Genomic DNA, 14,826 nt, shown 5'->3' on the forward strand with positions numbered 1-14,826 from the left:
GAAGTCTGGATCTAAATTTATTCTGCTGGTACAAAGCTTCTGTTAGTCTGTAAAAGCATATTGCCCAGGGGAGTAATTTTTCTCTGCTAATATTGAAAACAGTGCTATTAGAAAGGGAAAATAAAAAGATCTAATTTCACTCATATTTACCCTGGCTTCAGTCGGTTTATGGACCAACTGCATCAGAATCTCCTGGGGAATTATTACAAATATGTATTTCTGGACTCCAGTACAGAACCGTGAAATCACAATTCATGAATGTTTGCATTTTTAACAAACACTTGGATGATGCACAGCCACAGAGCTCATTTTAGAGAAGATCAAGTCCATCCTACAATGGGTCTTTAATTTTGTCTTGAGAAACTGAAGTGTTAAACACACATATACATGAAAGAAAAAAATCACAAGTTCTGGGCAAACTAATACCTGAGCTTTTAGCTCTTGCTGCTCTATATTTAGTTTTAGTGTGTGTATGAACTCACATATTCTGAGCTTTGAGGTACACCATCAGCTCTCCCTCTCTATGGAGCTGCTGCTATTCTGCTTTGCCAATAGTTTGTGAAATTATTTCAGTTTCAAAAAATAATCTCCTTGTAGAACATCAAATGCAGAAATCCTTCTCTGTGACCTTTCCTTTCTGCCAAGACGGCTCTAAGAGGTCGGAAAAAAGAACTCCCATAAGATTTGTCTAATAAACCATCATTATTGAGAAAGCTTCCTGATAAAGGCCATCTTTCTCCATGCTGATCTATTAGACTTTATTCACATGGAATACCTAGGCTGTACATACATTTCCTTACCCATTTCTTTATTCACCTTTGCAGCAAAACTCCTAGAAAGCATTGCTTATGCTCACCCTCTGCATTCCTTTCTTTTCATTTCCACTTACACTCTTGCCAGTCAGTTTTCACCCCAACCCTCCACGGGTTCTTTGTCATTCTTTGTCATATAGAGATCACCAACGACCTCCACATTGCTAAAACCAGAGATGATGTCTCAGTTCTCATTTTACTTGCCAGACAGCAGTACTGGAGGCAGTCGATGGCTCCCTCCTCCTTCATGCTTTCTTCATTTGGTTTCCAAAATCTATAGTCTCCTGTTTTGGTCTTTCTATCGTTGCTGGCTGCTCCTTCCCAATATTAGCATTTTTGTGTGTGTGTGAGGAAGATCAGCCCTGTGCTAACATCTGCCAATCCTCCTCTTTTTTTACTGAGGAAGACTGGCCCTGGGCTAACATCCGTGCCCATCTTCCTCCACTTTATATGGTACACAGCCACAGCACGGCTTGTCAAGTCGTGCGTCGGTCCGCGCCCGGGATCCGAACCAGCGAACCCCAGGCCCCCGCAGTGGAGCACGCTCACTTAACCGCTTGCGCCTCTGGGCCGGTCCCCTTCTCAATATTTTTGTCTGGCTCCTCCTCCTCTCCAGCACCTCTCTCATTGGAGCTCCCAGCCTTTAGTCCTCAGTCACCTTTCTTCCTTGCTGATCTCATCGAATCTCAGAGCTTTACATTTTAAATATTACCAATGACTCTTAAGTCTACATAGTCAGCCCCATACCTACCTCACTCCTGAAATCAAGATTCTTATATTCAATTTCTTACTTGACAACTTTAGTTAGATTTCTAATAAGCATCCAAAAATAAACATCTTCAAAACTGAATTTCTGATCTTCTCCCTTGCCTGCCCTACTCCGAAGCAAGCTCTTCTCTTAGGCTTTCCTATCTCATTTGATTGCACATCAGTCTTCCCAGCTGCTCCGTCAAGAAATAAATTCCTCCTTGAATCCTCTTTCTCTCTCAAATGCAATATACAATCTATCAGGAAATTCTGCTGCTCCTAATCTTCAAAATACATCCAGCATCAGACCACTTCTCCCACTTCTCTTGCTACCATCCTGAGGCAAGCCACAATACGTCACACCGGGATTACCTCAAGAGTATAACTGACACCCTGCTTCCTCTTTTGCCACAGTCTCTTCTCCATACAGCAGCCAGAGTGACCTTTCTATAACAAAAGGGAGACTTTGCTTGTCTTCTGCAAATATTGTCTACTTCCCTCAGAGTAAGAGCCCCTAATCTGATATGTCTTGTAATGCACTCATCACGACTCTATATGTTCCACGAGCTCTCAGATTTCATCTCAATCTATTCTCCCTACTTCCTTATTCTGCTTCAGCCACACTGGTCTCTCTGTTGGTTGAAGATATTGGGCAACGTATTACCTTAGTCACTTTGCACTGAATCTTCCCTCTGCTAAGAATATTCCCAAGTCCCTCATTTCCTTCAAATGACAACTATTTAGTGAAGCCTTCCTCCATCACTCTTTTGAATATTGTACCCCAACCCCCCATCCAGTACCCAGCACACTTTATGTTTTATATGTATATAGATACAGTTTTTATGATATAAGTACCACATACCAAAAATATATATTGCAAATTAATTGTAGTTTGTACATCAACATTTGTATAGTATGAAGCTGTAAAAATGAGCATGTGTATATAAGACATGCTGCAGTACAACTCTGAAAATTTGATTATTTTGATTCATGTGTATCTGTCTATGGTGGCCAAATTAGCCTAACCCAAAATTAAGACCCTTGTGATTACATTGGGTCCCCTGGGATCATCCACGGTAGTTACCCTATCTCTAGACCAGTTGATTAGTAACCATCTGTAACCTAATTCCCCTTTGACATGTAACCTAACATAGAAATACTCACACAGAGGAATGGCCTAGGCAAGAAAAATATAGCCAAGATTTTACCAAATAAAGTCTTGAATTATTTAGCAGAAACGAATATAGTTCAGTAATTAGCAATGACACATAGCTAAACACAAAAAAGATTTCTTATTAACAGTATATGTATCTAGTTTCTACACTAATGTAAAATGTCTTTGTGAACAGAGTGGGCTAAAGTCAAAAGTGCTGTTTATTTCTAGTTTCAACTCTGTTCTATCTTGTGCAAATAATGCAATATTCCTCGGTCATGGTTGCCTTCTCTATAAAAAGCATGATGGGCCAGGTCCATGATCTGAGTGTTTCTCAAACTTTGTTTTATTTTACTTTTTTGTCATGGAAATTTTCTTTTCTATCAAAATTGAGCAGTGCTTACACATAACAGAAGCTCAAAAAGTATTTGTTGGAAAAATAAGTAAGTGAAGTGAAATCCTACTGAGAAGGGCTTTCTGGAAATCAGAAAAAAGCAAACTGCTATTGCTAAAATGGGTGGCCGTGCTGGGCAGGAGGTAGGGTTGGCTAAAAGCAGCCCCACATGCTTTGGACCACTTTGGCCCTGAGGTAGTTTCATCAAATCTCCAGGTTTTAACAGAACACAGTTCTAAATCCTGGATCTAGATATTATGGGAACCAATTTCCACATTTTATGAAATTAATTTACTAGGATAAATTCCTAATACATTCAATGTCACTACATCACTGTACATATAATTGAAGGACTACAGAAATAATTATTAAAGCATGAAAAAGTTAAAATTGCAAGTAAAATTATTCCATGACTCACTTTTTTCTTTTCTTTTTTTTTTTTTTGTGAGGAGATCAGCCCTGTGCCAACATCTGCCAATTCTCCTCCTTTTTTGCTGAGGAAGACGGCCCTGGGCTAACATCCGTGCCCATCTTCCTCCACTTTATGTGGGACGCCGCCACAGCATGGCTTGACAAGCTGTGCGTCGGTGCGCGCCCGGGATCCGAACAGGCAAACCCTGGGCCGCCGCAGCGGAGCGCGCGCACTTAACCGCTTGCGCCACCGGGCCGGCCCCCATCCATGACTCACTTTTAAATACAGCAAACCTTGATATAATAAACTATCTTTAAATTCCTAAACTGTATGAAGCAATGCCTCTGCTTCCCATTAGATCTATTTGAAAGGTATATGTTCATTACAAGCATGGGGATGAGTAGTGAGATGCACAGTAGAGACAAAGCAGGCATAATAGCCACTGCATGGTGACAGTTCCCATTATGTAGTTAAAAGACCTTGGTCTCCTAAGAGAAAAGACACCATCTAGATGCAAATGAGACAACTTTGCAAAATAAGGGAAATCGTTTTATAGTATGTTATTACCTACTAATTACTTTTTGATGAAATTACTAAACGTCTGTACTGGTCACATTCCAAATTTGGCGAGTGGTTCTTTTCTATTCTGATGCCCCTTGATAATAACATGATTGTATATGTACATTAAGGATTCTTATTAAGGACATATTATCTTGGGAGTGAATAAATGCTATCCAGGCAGTAGATTCTGTGTTAAGGGCAAACGGAAAATCTTGATAGCTGATGTAAAAGGCTACATGACATCTGAAAAGTGCCTTCTCTTCCGCATCAAGGAGAAAAGTTAAATTTGAATAAATCTTAATAACTATGTTGTAAACAGTGCTAAGGTTCAAAGAGCAGCTTGAATCATAGTTAACGCTTTGTACTTACTGTAAGGATGGCCTATTCAATATTTAGGATATACTGCCCTAAAAAAATATATTGTTTATTATCTGAAATTCAAACTGAACTGGATGTCTTGTATTTTACCTGGGAACCCTTTCTGAGAGACTAGTCACGTCTTCTCCAATTTCAATTTTTTGGATCAGCAGAATAAAAGGAAGACAGTGAGGGGGAGGGACTGAAGTCAGACCCGTGGTTTTCCAGGCAGCTGTTCTCCAGTGACCCCAGCAGCATCACCGAGGTTTCCTTTTCCTGTGTTTACAGGACATGATTCCAAGGTTAAAACCTCCCCAATGGAAGAGCTTCCATACTCCCTCTATTGTCTTCCTGCCAAGAATTTCATCCACAGAACAGATCATCCTGCTTTTCATTTGGATCAGTCAAAGGGGCCTGAGAACTATGTCTAACAGGATGGTGGGTGGGCCACAGTTCTGGAACACACAGCTAGTTGTCGACAGGATAGTTATATCATACCCTACAATCTATCCGTAGTATATCCATAGATCGCACAGCCTGCAGATACCATCTGGTGAAACGTTTCCCACTTTCCTCAAGAATGAGGAAACCTCATTAGAGAAAAGCATTCAGAGCATTCCCAGATGTTTAATAGGTTAGATTTTAATAGCCGTACTGTGAAAAAATAATCCATTTGAAATGTGGATTTGCATATCTTTTATAAATTCTGTAGCGCCCATGTTTTTACAAATGATGGAAGAGAATTTCAAATAGGTTAGGTGAGATGAGCTTCCCCCTTTTCACTCACATAGTTCAGTAGTTGTTTCGACAGGAGAGGCAACTGACTTATAATGAAGAACACAGACTCTGAACCTGGACGGCCTGGGTTTGAATCCTGGCTCTGTCACTTACTAGCTGTATAACCTTGGGCAAGTCTTTAACCTCCTGTGTCTCAGTTTTGTCATTTATAAAGAGGATAATAATAGTGTCCACTATATAGAATTGTTGTGAGAACTAAACAAGTCAACACATATAAACCATTTAGAATAGGGTCTATACATCATAAGCCCATATACACATAAGAAACTATTATTATTACATGAGGTTTTAGCCCTAAATAAAAATAACCAAAGAGGATTGCTGATTTATTTAACAACCTTTGATTTTGCTATTACTAAATGCTAAGGTTTTTTGCTCTATTTCAGAAGAAAATGAAGTACATATTTCTTAGGTGATCTCCACACTAGACTTCACAATTTGTATAGTTCATCACAGAAGAATGAAAGGAGGATGCAAACATCACACTGAGTCTGGAAAAGTGCAGAGGAATCAGGACAAGGAAATCACAATTAGCACTTGCCAATACCAGCAAGTACAACCTGATAGCCTGTTCAAGTATACATGTTTGCATGTTCATGTTATGAGATCAGCTTCCCATAATCCTTGAATTCCTACTTATTCAACGTAAAAAGAATGTCTTAAAAGGGAATACTCTGATACATTTATCTCTTTGGTAGATGAAGTAATTGGCCCCAAAGTGATTTACAATATTTCAGAGGCAGGTAACATATGAGGTGTTGTTCCACAGTTAGAGATCCACCTACCGAACTGACGGAGGTCCAAGCAGAGATTCGCTCCCTCCACTAAGGTGGTGTTTCGGCAGATGGTCCACAGATTGAAGTACATGTACACAGGCAGGGAGGTGAAGGCCGTGACCCCCAGCCACGCCAACATGAAAAGGTACGTCAGCATGATAAACTGCAACCGAGAAAAAGTCGAGAGAAAAAACATATCATCTACTGGAAAAGAAGAATTTTGTGTTGAATCGACAAAGCTCAATATTGAAGGTTTTAAACGCTATAGGACACAGATCAATATGACAACACTGGTAGGAACTGCAGCGTGGGAAGCTGAGAGACGGTGAATATAATGGGTTATGCAAATAAACTTGCTGGAAAATCACATCTTGGCAGAGGTTCTGATGTATACAGGAAGAAATAATGTCTGCATCTTAATGCCTGTTTCATTAATGTGTTTATCTTAAAATTCTCACCACATATTTATTAAACTTTGGAAAACATTAACTGGTATATTTAGAGAAGGATTCTGCAAAATGTTTTAAAACGTTGTCAGTAAATTTACATTACAGCTAAATGGGCACCATTTCATATCATATGTATTTAAGCTACTTAATCATGTTTACTTTTAACACTATAAATATGGGAATTCTCAAGCCATTTTACTATCTAATGATATTAGTGTTTACCTTTCTTCATTTTTAATGATGTCTGTAAACTTTAAATCTGTCTTCTTTCATGCATATTAATTTTACTTTTGCTATAGAAACAATAAAATATGATTTTAAGTTTGAAAATAAAGTTTTTTCTTCCTTTATTTCAGAAATTTTTTTAATATTTATAAAATGTAGTAACAGGTTGTTCATGTATCCTGGATATAGTTGAATAAGAGACTTAGTTTCAGCATAGGTTAAATGGATTTTTAGTTCAAGCATTGCTTAGATGCTGGATAAAAAGACAGATAGATGCACGTATTGGTAGATGGATGAAGAGCCGACAAAAGATAGAGAGGTGTGTTAATGTTGCTTCAAATTGCTTATCAGTTATTTAATCTATATTATCTATATATAAAATTGTCTACATAAATATATACCCTTAATTGTCTCAGTTAACACTTGTATTAACAACTGTATTCAGATGTAACTGAAAAAGACCAAGTGTAAGTCACAATGCCCAGAGGTTTAAATGTACGAATCCACACATTGATACAAATTGATTATATTTCCTAATGCAAGTTATGCATCACTGGATTTATTAGCATATTTCCCATGATCATAGCAGTAATTCATTATATGAAATTTCCATGTAGGTACTGAAAAGTAGCCAAATAAGAAAATCACTACTGTAACAATTTTCTGGCACAATATCTACATCTGGTTTTTCTCATCTGAATCTTGAAATTGTCCTTTTAATCCCTTAAACGTATTCTATTAACTAATACAGCAACAGGATTATATTTGCAAATGTCTGAAATGTAGCCCTTGCCCACCAAAAGCTAAGTTTCTATAGATATTTGGACCCCTTCTGAGTTTCAGAAGCACACTTTCAGAAGACTTTTGAAGAGAAGCAGTAGTGTATTCTCGCTTAACTTTAACACCTCAGGTAGTCACATTTTCAAAATGACCAACACAACATAAAATAAATAACGCTGGTTGAAACTAAATCTCTTCAACTCTATTAATTCTTTTGGTGATGAGTTGTGGAGTGACTTTATTCCATAATTTTGGTAAAATCTCAAACATGTAAGACTTCTTTGATAACTCTCAGAATATATACTAAAAATAACACTCTTGAAAAATGGGAACCTTGGTGTCAATGTCACGTTGGAGCTTATGCACATATATTAAAGTCACATTGTGATTAACACAGACAGAGATTATTGGGATTAAGGATAGTAGGGAATTTACATAAGAAATAGGAAAAGAGCCAGGATAAAGCCCATGAGACCTAAGAACAAATCTGTCCCCTATAAATTGCCAAATGTCACAGTACCTCAGAAACCCAGAACATAATTAAACACATGCTTTCTAATAACATTAACTCCTCTCAAGTCTGACTTCCTGTTAGTAGAAACTAACAACCTCTGAAATACTAGTGGCTGGAGAGTTTGATGAGCCAACATCCATCCTAACAATGTCCTTAAACTATGATTTCAACAGATGTATTTACACCTTTTACATCCAAGATGAAACAAAGCCTGGTCTAAAAATACTAGCAAATAAAACTCGTCGAATATTAAATTATTCAAATCAGTGAAGAAACTGCAGTAAATATCCTTCAATGGCTATTTACTCTTGTAATAGAATTGTTAAAGTTTACATCACTTTTAGAATTATTTCGTCTTGCTCAACAAATACTTGATGATGGCCTAATATGTGTAACAGTAGACAGTAGGATTTCAGTTACCGAAAGCAATAAACACTTTCTCCTTATTTTACTTGTCAAAAGAACAAAAATATTCCATGTGGAAATCTAGGCAACATCTGGTCTTGAAACATACTGATTGTCTATGGTAAACATTTTATTTGACCCTACCAGAGAGAAAGGAAAATATTTCTTGGGTGGTCTTTATTCTTTCTCCTTTCTGGAATTTAGAATGAAGCAAATCAACACATGAAGCTCACTGGGCAGTGTGGCTGCCTGCTCAGGAGTCTTCCTTTCTCATGGCCCTGTGCACCCAGTCTACATAAATATAAACCCTGTTTAGCAGACATTTCTCACCAGTGTAGGTGAGAAATGTCTGCTAAATCTCCAAGTATTGATCAGCATACTGCAAGTATCGGTACCCATTCACTCCTAACATTATTAATCTGTGTGATGTGAGGCAAGCCATTTCCATTCTTTGCCATTGGATTCTATCTGTAAGAGCGTAGAGATTGATTGATTGATTGATTGATCAAGCACTGACATGCCACATTTATTTAGCAATAAAGAGGGCTTTACAGCATGTTGATTAAAGGCACAGGCTTTTGAGTTGGATCGAGCCTAGGCTGCTCTTTATGCTTCTGTATCTGCCTGTGTAAAATGAGAATGCCTCCTAAACTGATCTCACACGACTGCAGTGAGGCTGGAAGGAGATAATACCTGAAAAGCATTTAGCATAGAACCTGGCACAGAAGAAGCACAGACAGAATATTAGCTATTTTTACTCTAGGTAGTATTATTGTGATTACTGCTATTACCAAAATATATGTTTTGCCAGAATGATAGGACTATACAGAATAAGAGAATGAGATTTCATTTCATATTTGGAGACAATAAAAAGAGGGTCGGCCCCGTGGCTTAGTGGTTGGGTGCACGCGCTCTGCTACTGGCGCCCCGGGTTCGGATCCCGGGCGCGCGCCTCCGGCCATGCTGAGGCCGGGTCCCACATGCAGCGACTGGAAGGATGTGCAACTCTCACATGCAGCTGTCTGCTGGGGTTTTGGGGACAAAAAAAAAGGAGGAAGGTTGGCAATAGATGTTAGCTCAGAGCTGGTCTTCCTCAGCAAAAAGAGGAGGATTAGCATGGATGTTAGCTCAGGGCTGATCTTCCTCACAAAAAAAAATAAATAAATAAAAATAAAAAGAATGAGAAGTTCTTGAGTTTGGGAAAGTTATTCAAAGAGAGCTCTCACTCAAGGAGAAAGGCTCTAGAAAATTTACAAAACCACTCCAAAACTGAAGAAATCTTGTTAATGGAATTCCTTTGAGGAAAGAGCCCTCTTTATTAACATTTTCATTATTTGCAACTGTAGACCTCAAGGTTAATTTATAGTCTCAAGAACAATGAATGTGATACGGCAGCTTGAAGCCCGACACTTTGGAGGGCTAAGAGTACCTCAAAAGTCCATGGGAGAATAACCAGCATGCTTTTGGCTACAACCTCTCTATCTTGCTTTCCTTTCTGTCCCAGGAGACTTTTCAAAAGCTTCTTTTGAAGGTGCTATTCACCGTAGAATGGGACTTAATGATTCAATAGGTTTAGATTCAAAGTGTATTGGAACACTTTGAACTGCGTTGCTGTGGCTACTATCCAAGGTGATGAAAGGCATGACTTCTGAAACCACGGTACTGAATCATATTTGCTTTCCTCCACAAAGTATAATATTATAGCCCCTTCATAAAGCTGAATGTTATAGAGTAAATCATTACTGTGCGAAAATATTTTCATTTCTACTAATGCATAAGTTTTGTTCTAAGAAAGATACAAAAGACTTTCCTTTTGGGTTTTGAGTGCAAACTCGTTATATTTCAAGGCATAATAGTTCATATTCACCAAAGTACTCAAACTAAACAGTTAAAAATATAATTCTACCTTCACGTTTTACCTTAGAAGCTGATGATTATTAAGATTGAAAAATTATTCAAATTGATCAAATGTAATCCTAAATAAAAAACTCTCTATGTAATAAAATATCTCCTAATTAAGTTTCTTTCTAGTTTTCTGTTGTTAGTAATATGACAGATATACATTTTGTCATCTAAGCATTAAATAAATAAATGAGCTACTCATTCTTATTAGAACAATCTCCAAGAATTTGAAAATTTCTTCTGATTTTGAAAATCTTTTTTTTTTTGCCTTTATGAACATCTATTTTTAGATGAAACACTTTCTGAAATTCAACTCCACAACAGCTGTTTGGGTAGTACAGTGAAAACAAACAAACAAATAAATACTGGAAGAAATAAAAGTATAACTGGATTGAAGTCAGGGGAGGATTCACTGGTTGTGTGAGCTGGATGTATCATTTAAACGCTCAGAGTCACCTCTTCATTCCTAAACTGGAAATTAGCATACCTCTCTCACAGGCTATGATATAAACAGAAAAGAAGCTCATATATGAAGTCACTTAACAGTAAACACAGTCCACAATAAATCTTACTTTAAAAATAAACCCAAACAAAGGAAGTTGTTCGATTTAGCAAAAAATTAACTATTTTGTATTTCTAAAGGTTAGGTATGGACAGAAATAATCTATTTATGTTGCGATTCCTGTTTATTGCCTGAACCACACTGAATTTTAATTTTTAGTTGCTCTGGCCCTGTTTATAGGAAAGAGGAAAGGATGGGTCTTGTGGAAGTTAGATGAGTAAAGTGGCCTCATGGGCTTTTCTTACTTCAGCCATTGTTTAATATGTCACTCACCTAACTCACAAAGAAAAAAATTTCCATAAAATTTCCTTGGTTTGGTTTAGATTAATTAACTCACCGATCTTGGATAGTAAAAACTGCCATAAAATGACAGGGATTGGGTGCCAGATTCATAATTAATGTCAAGCACATCTCATTATCACATCATTATTTTAGTACCATTTCATCAGAACATGCAAATTGACTGTCACAATAAGCATCTTCTTGTTATCATATTTCTTGTTTTGTTTTTATTTTCACTCAAAATACATTTGTTGAGGGCCTACTATGTGTTAGCATTAAATTCAAGACAATTGCTATGAATTATTTCTTAGTGGCTTGAAATTGAAAAAAACAACATGTAATTATTGTTTTGATCTCAATATGGATATTCTAATCATTGTTAGAAAATCAGTAGGGAGGTTGAAACATAGAACTGCAAGAGGGAATGTCTCTATAATCTTTGGAAGAAGCCTAAAATGGATGATTCCTCCTTGATCCTATAGCCATTGAGATTACAGTGTATTTAACTTGAGAATGATTTGCAAAAGGTAATTGATTTTTCATCTGAACTCTTATGAACTTAGACTTGATGTCTAAGAAAATCACACTTCGTCGAGCTACAGACTTTCTGTGGAACTTGAGCAAATGTGCACCCGTCGAGGTAAAAATAACACCTTAGAAATCAGCAGCATTGATGAAAAGGAGCCAGCTGACTCTGACTCCACAAGTCTCTGAGTCTATGAACTACCTAAATGCTGAAAAATTATGCCACATATTGAATGGGATGTTATGATATAATGAACAGATTCGGGTATAAGGCAGATCCAAATTTTAGTGAAATGAGCAAAATAGATCTATTGATCTATGCAAAATCTCTTTGTAACCCAAAACATACTATCAGGTTCTACTCAAGTCATTGTCTATGAGGTCCCTTCTCATTAACTGTTTCGAGGCACAGGATATAGGGAGTTTGCTAAATCTTAGCTCAGAGTCCCATCATTTCACAATAATAAATTTTTATTTTTATTTGGCAACATTTCCTCATTTGGAATGCATTTAAAGAGTATCAATTCAATCATGTTTCCACTTCAACATCAAAAGGAAACAGCTTTAGATTTCATCAAAGGCAGAATTAGCTCAGAGTTTAGAGATCCTGTGATCAAGAAGTCTCACCAGGTAGACACTAGCTGAGGGAGCACAGCGTCCAATAGTGGTTTTCAATCATGGCCACACATTAGGAGCATCTGGCAAATGTGAGACAGAAAAAGATGCCCAGGACTTGCCCATGCCAATTATATCTATATGCAAAAATTTCTGCAGGTGATTTGAATGGGCATCCAGTGTTAAGAACTACTACTCTAGTGGAGTCAATAAAGCTCTCATGAATACATTTGATGTGAAGGTTTCTTTGATATTCATCCTTAGGGTCCTCACAGTACTACACCTGAAGTAACAACAACAACAATAAAAAATACAATCGGAATGATTTGCCAGAGACTCATGCCAGTGTCAACAAAACAGCCAAATGCACAGATGAGTGAGGTACTGGACATGAACCAAATTTCTAAGTCAGGGTTTCTCAAATTCAGCATTTTTGGAATTTGGGGCCAGAAAATTCTTTGTTATGGAGAATGTCCTGTGCATTGCAGTGTGTTTAGCAACATCCTTTACTTCTACCCACTAGATACCAGCTGTGTAACCAAAATTTCTCAGTGTCCCCTGGAAGGAAAATAACTCCTGGTTGAGAACCACAATTCTAATATGCGAAAATACCAAGTCAAAGACAAGCAAATGAACACCTGAATATACTATCACTATAAATGCAACATGGCACAACATTAACATTATTGAACTCAGTAGGCTCTGAAAAATATACAGTGTAAAGCTTACTGCAGAAAAAAATTACATAAGTTATTATGTAAATTACTTTAAAATGTGAAATCATCATCATCTTCATTTTCATCATTATGGCTCAAAACTACCTAATCACAAGTAGTGTTTGGAAAATTGTTTAAAAAACCTATTTATTATGTTTCCAGCAGCTTTATTCATAATTGCCAAAACTTGGAAGCAGCTATGATGTCCTTCAGTAGGTGAATGGATAAACTGTGGTATATCCAGACAATGGAGTATTATTCAGTGCTAAAAAGAAATGCGCTGTCATGAAAAGACATGCAGGGAACCTTAAAAACACATATGACTAAGTGAAAGAAGCCAATCTGAAAAGGCCACATAATGTGTGATTCCAACTATATGAAATTCTAGAAAAGACAAAACTATGTTGACAGTAAAAGAATCAGTGTTTGCCAGGGGTTAGGGGAGAGGGAAGGATGAATATGTGGAGTACAGGGGATTGTTATGGCAGTGAAAGTACTCTGTATGGTACTAGAATGGTAGATACATGTCATTATACAATTGTCCAAATGCAGACAATGTTCAACACCTAGAGTGAACCCTAATGTAAACTGTGGATTTTGGGTGATCATGATGTGTCAATGTAGGTTCATCGATTGTAGCAAATGTACCACTGGTAGGGGATTTTGATAGTGATGGAGGATATACATAGTGGGGGCATGTGGTATATAGGAAATCTTTGTACTTTCCACTCAATTTTACTGTGAACCTAAAACTGCTCTAAAAAATAAAATCTATTTAAAAATATACTAATTGTAATGCTTGCTTCTTTATTACCTTGCATCTTCTCATTCATTCAACAAATCAAATTCACACAGAATGTAATACATGATCCACCAGGATTTTGAACCTGCCTAATCTAACACCTGGATAAGTGTAGTATTCTAAGTATTTCATCCTAATTTGCACTCTCCATGTTACTAAAGGAACTTCTTTCTATCCTCCAAACCCCAGAGCAAGAGCCCCTTTACTCATTAATTCATTAATAATTAAAATTTTCTGTGTGTCCACAATATGCACTGTATGACACCTTGGGCATACACTGGTCAACAAGTCCTCTCTATCACAGACTTTAATCACCTTCTTTCTGTGAAAATGCCATAAAGTTACCCACATTCATCAATATGCTCAGCATGTGTGTGCTTATGTACAAGTCTCTTGACTATTCCAACTAGACTAGGGCTCCTCAGTGTCAGGGATACTGCATTGTTCCTTTTCAGATCACCAGTGCCCAGCATGGCCTCTCAATCTTTGTAACAGACCCTAAAAAAATTGAGGCAAGGAGATTTTACTTTCTCAAGTGAAGGCAGAATTCAAATAAAATCAAATTATATTAAAAACAAAAGCATCACTGTCCTAGTAGAATACATTCTTTTCCAACAAATATTACTATAGAGGAAACTATTTTTAGTGAATGCTATTTTAATATCAATTATATTGTAAATGTCTGAGAAATGTTCTTTTGACAAAGGATACCAATATAATAATACTTTGCTTAGTGATTCCTCAGTGAACTTTTAATTTTTATATCCTTAATATACTTAGTTTCCCCACAGGGAATTTTAAAACATAAACTATAGTAGTTAATCTCAAAATGAGAAAAAAAGACAGAGTCTCAAAAATGTGGTGAAGTATGATCTGTTTTTGTATAATGCTACTGATTTAAAGCCAAAGTCAGAAAAATATATAGCTCTTACTTTTTTTCTAAAAGCAAACATAAAAATAAATATCTTTTATCTTGAGATTATTCACAGCACAGTGACCATAAAGCTCCTAATTGGAAAAGAGAGGTATCATTAACCAA

At 37.0% G+C, this 14,826-nt stretch overlaps 1 protein-coding gene across 3 annotated transcripts in view; it reads right to left on the bottom strand.

Moving 5' to 3' along the window:
* Nucleotides 1-14,826, bottom strand: part of GPM6A (glycoprotein M6A) — a 323,217-nt gene that overhangs the window by 10,159 nt on the left and 298,232 nt on the right. For all 3 annotated transcript variants that reach the window (XM_087418312.1, XM_014786228.2, XM_087418313.1), the window contains exon 4: nt 6,020-6,173. In XM_087418312.1, coding sequence (XP_087274438.1) covers nt 6,020-6,173 — 154 coding nt within the window. The remainder of the gene's footprint in view (nt 1-6,019; nt 6,174-14,826) is intronic.

This window comes from Ceratotherium simum, chromosome 28 (genome assembly GCF_057802395.1).
Source record: "Ceratotherium simum simum isolate JZ-2026a chromosome 28, ASM5780239v1, whole genome shotgun sequence".
NCBI classification, from domain to species: Eukaryota; Metazoa; Chordata; class Mammalia; order Perissodactyla; family Rhinocerotidae; genus Ceratotherium; species Ceratotherium simum.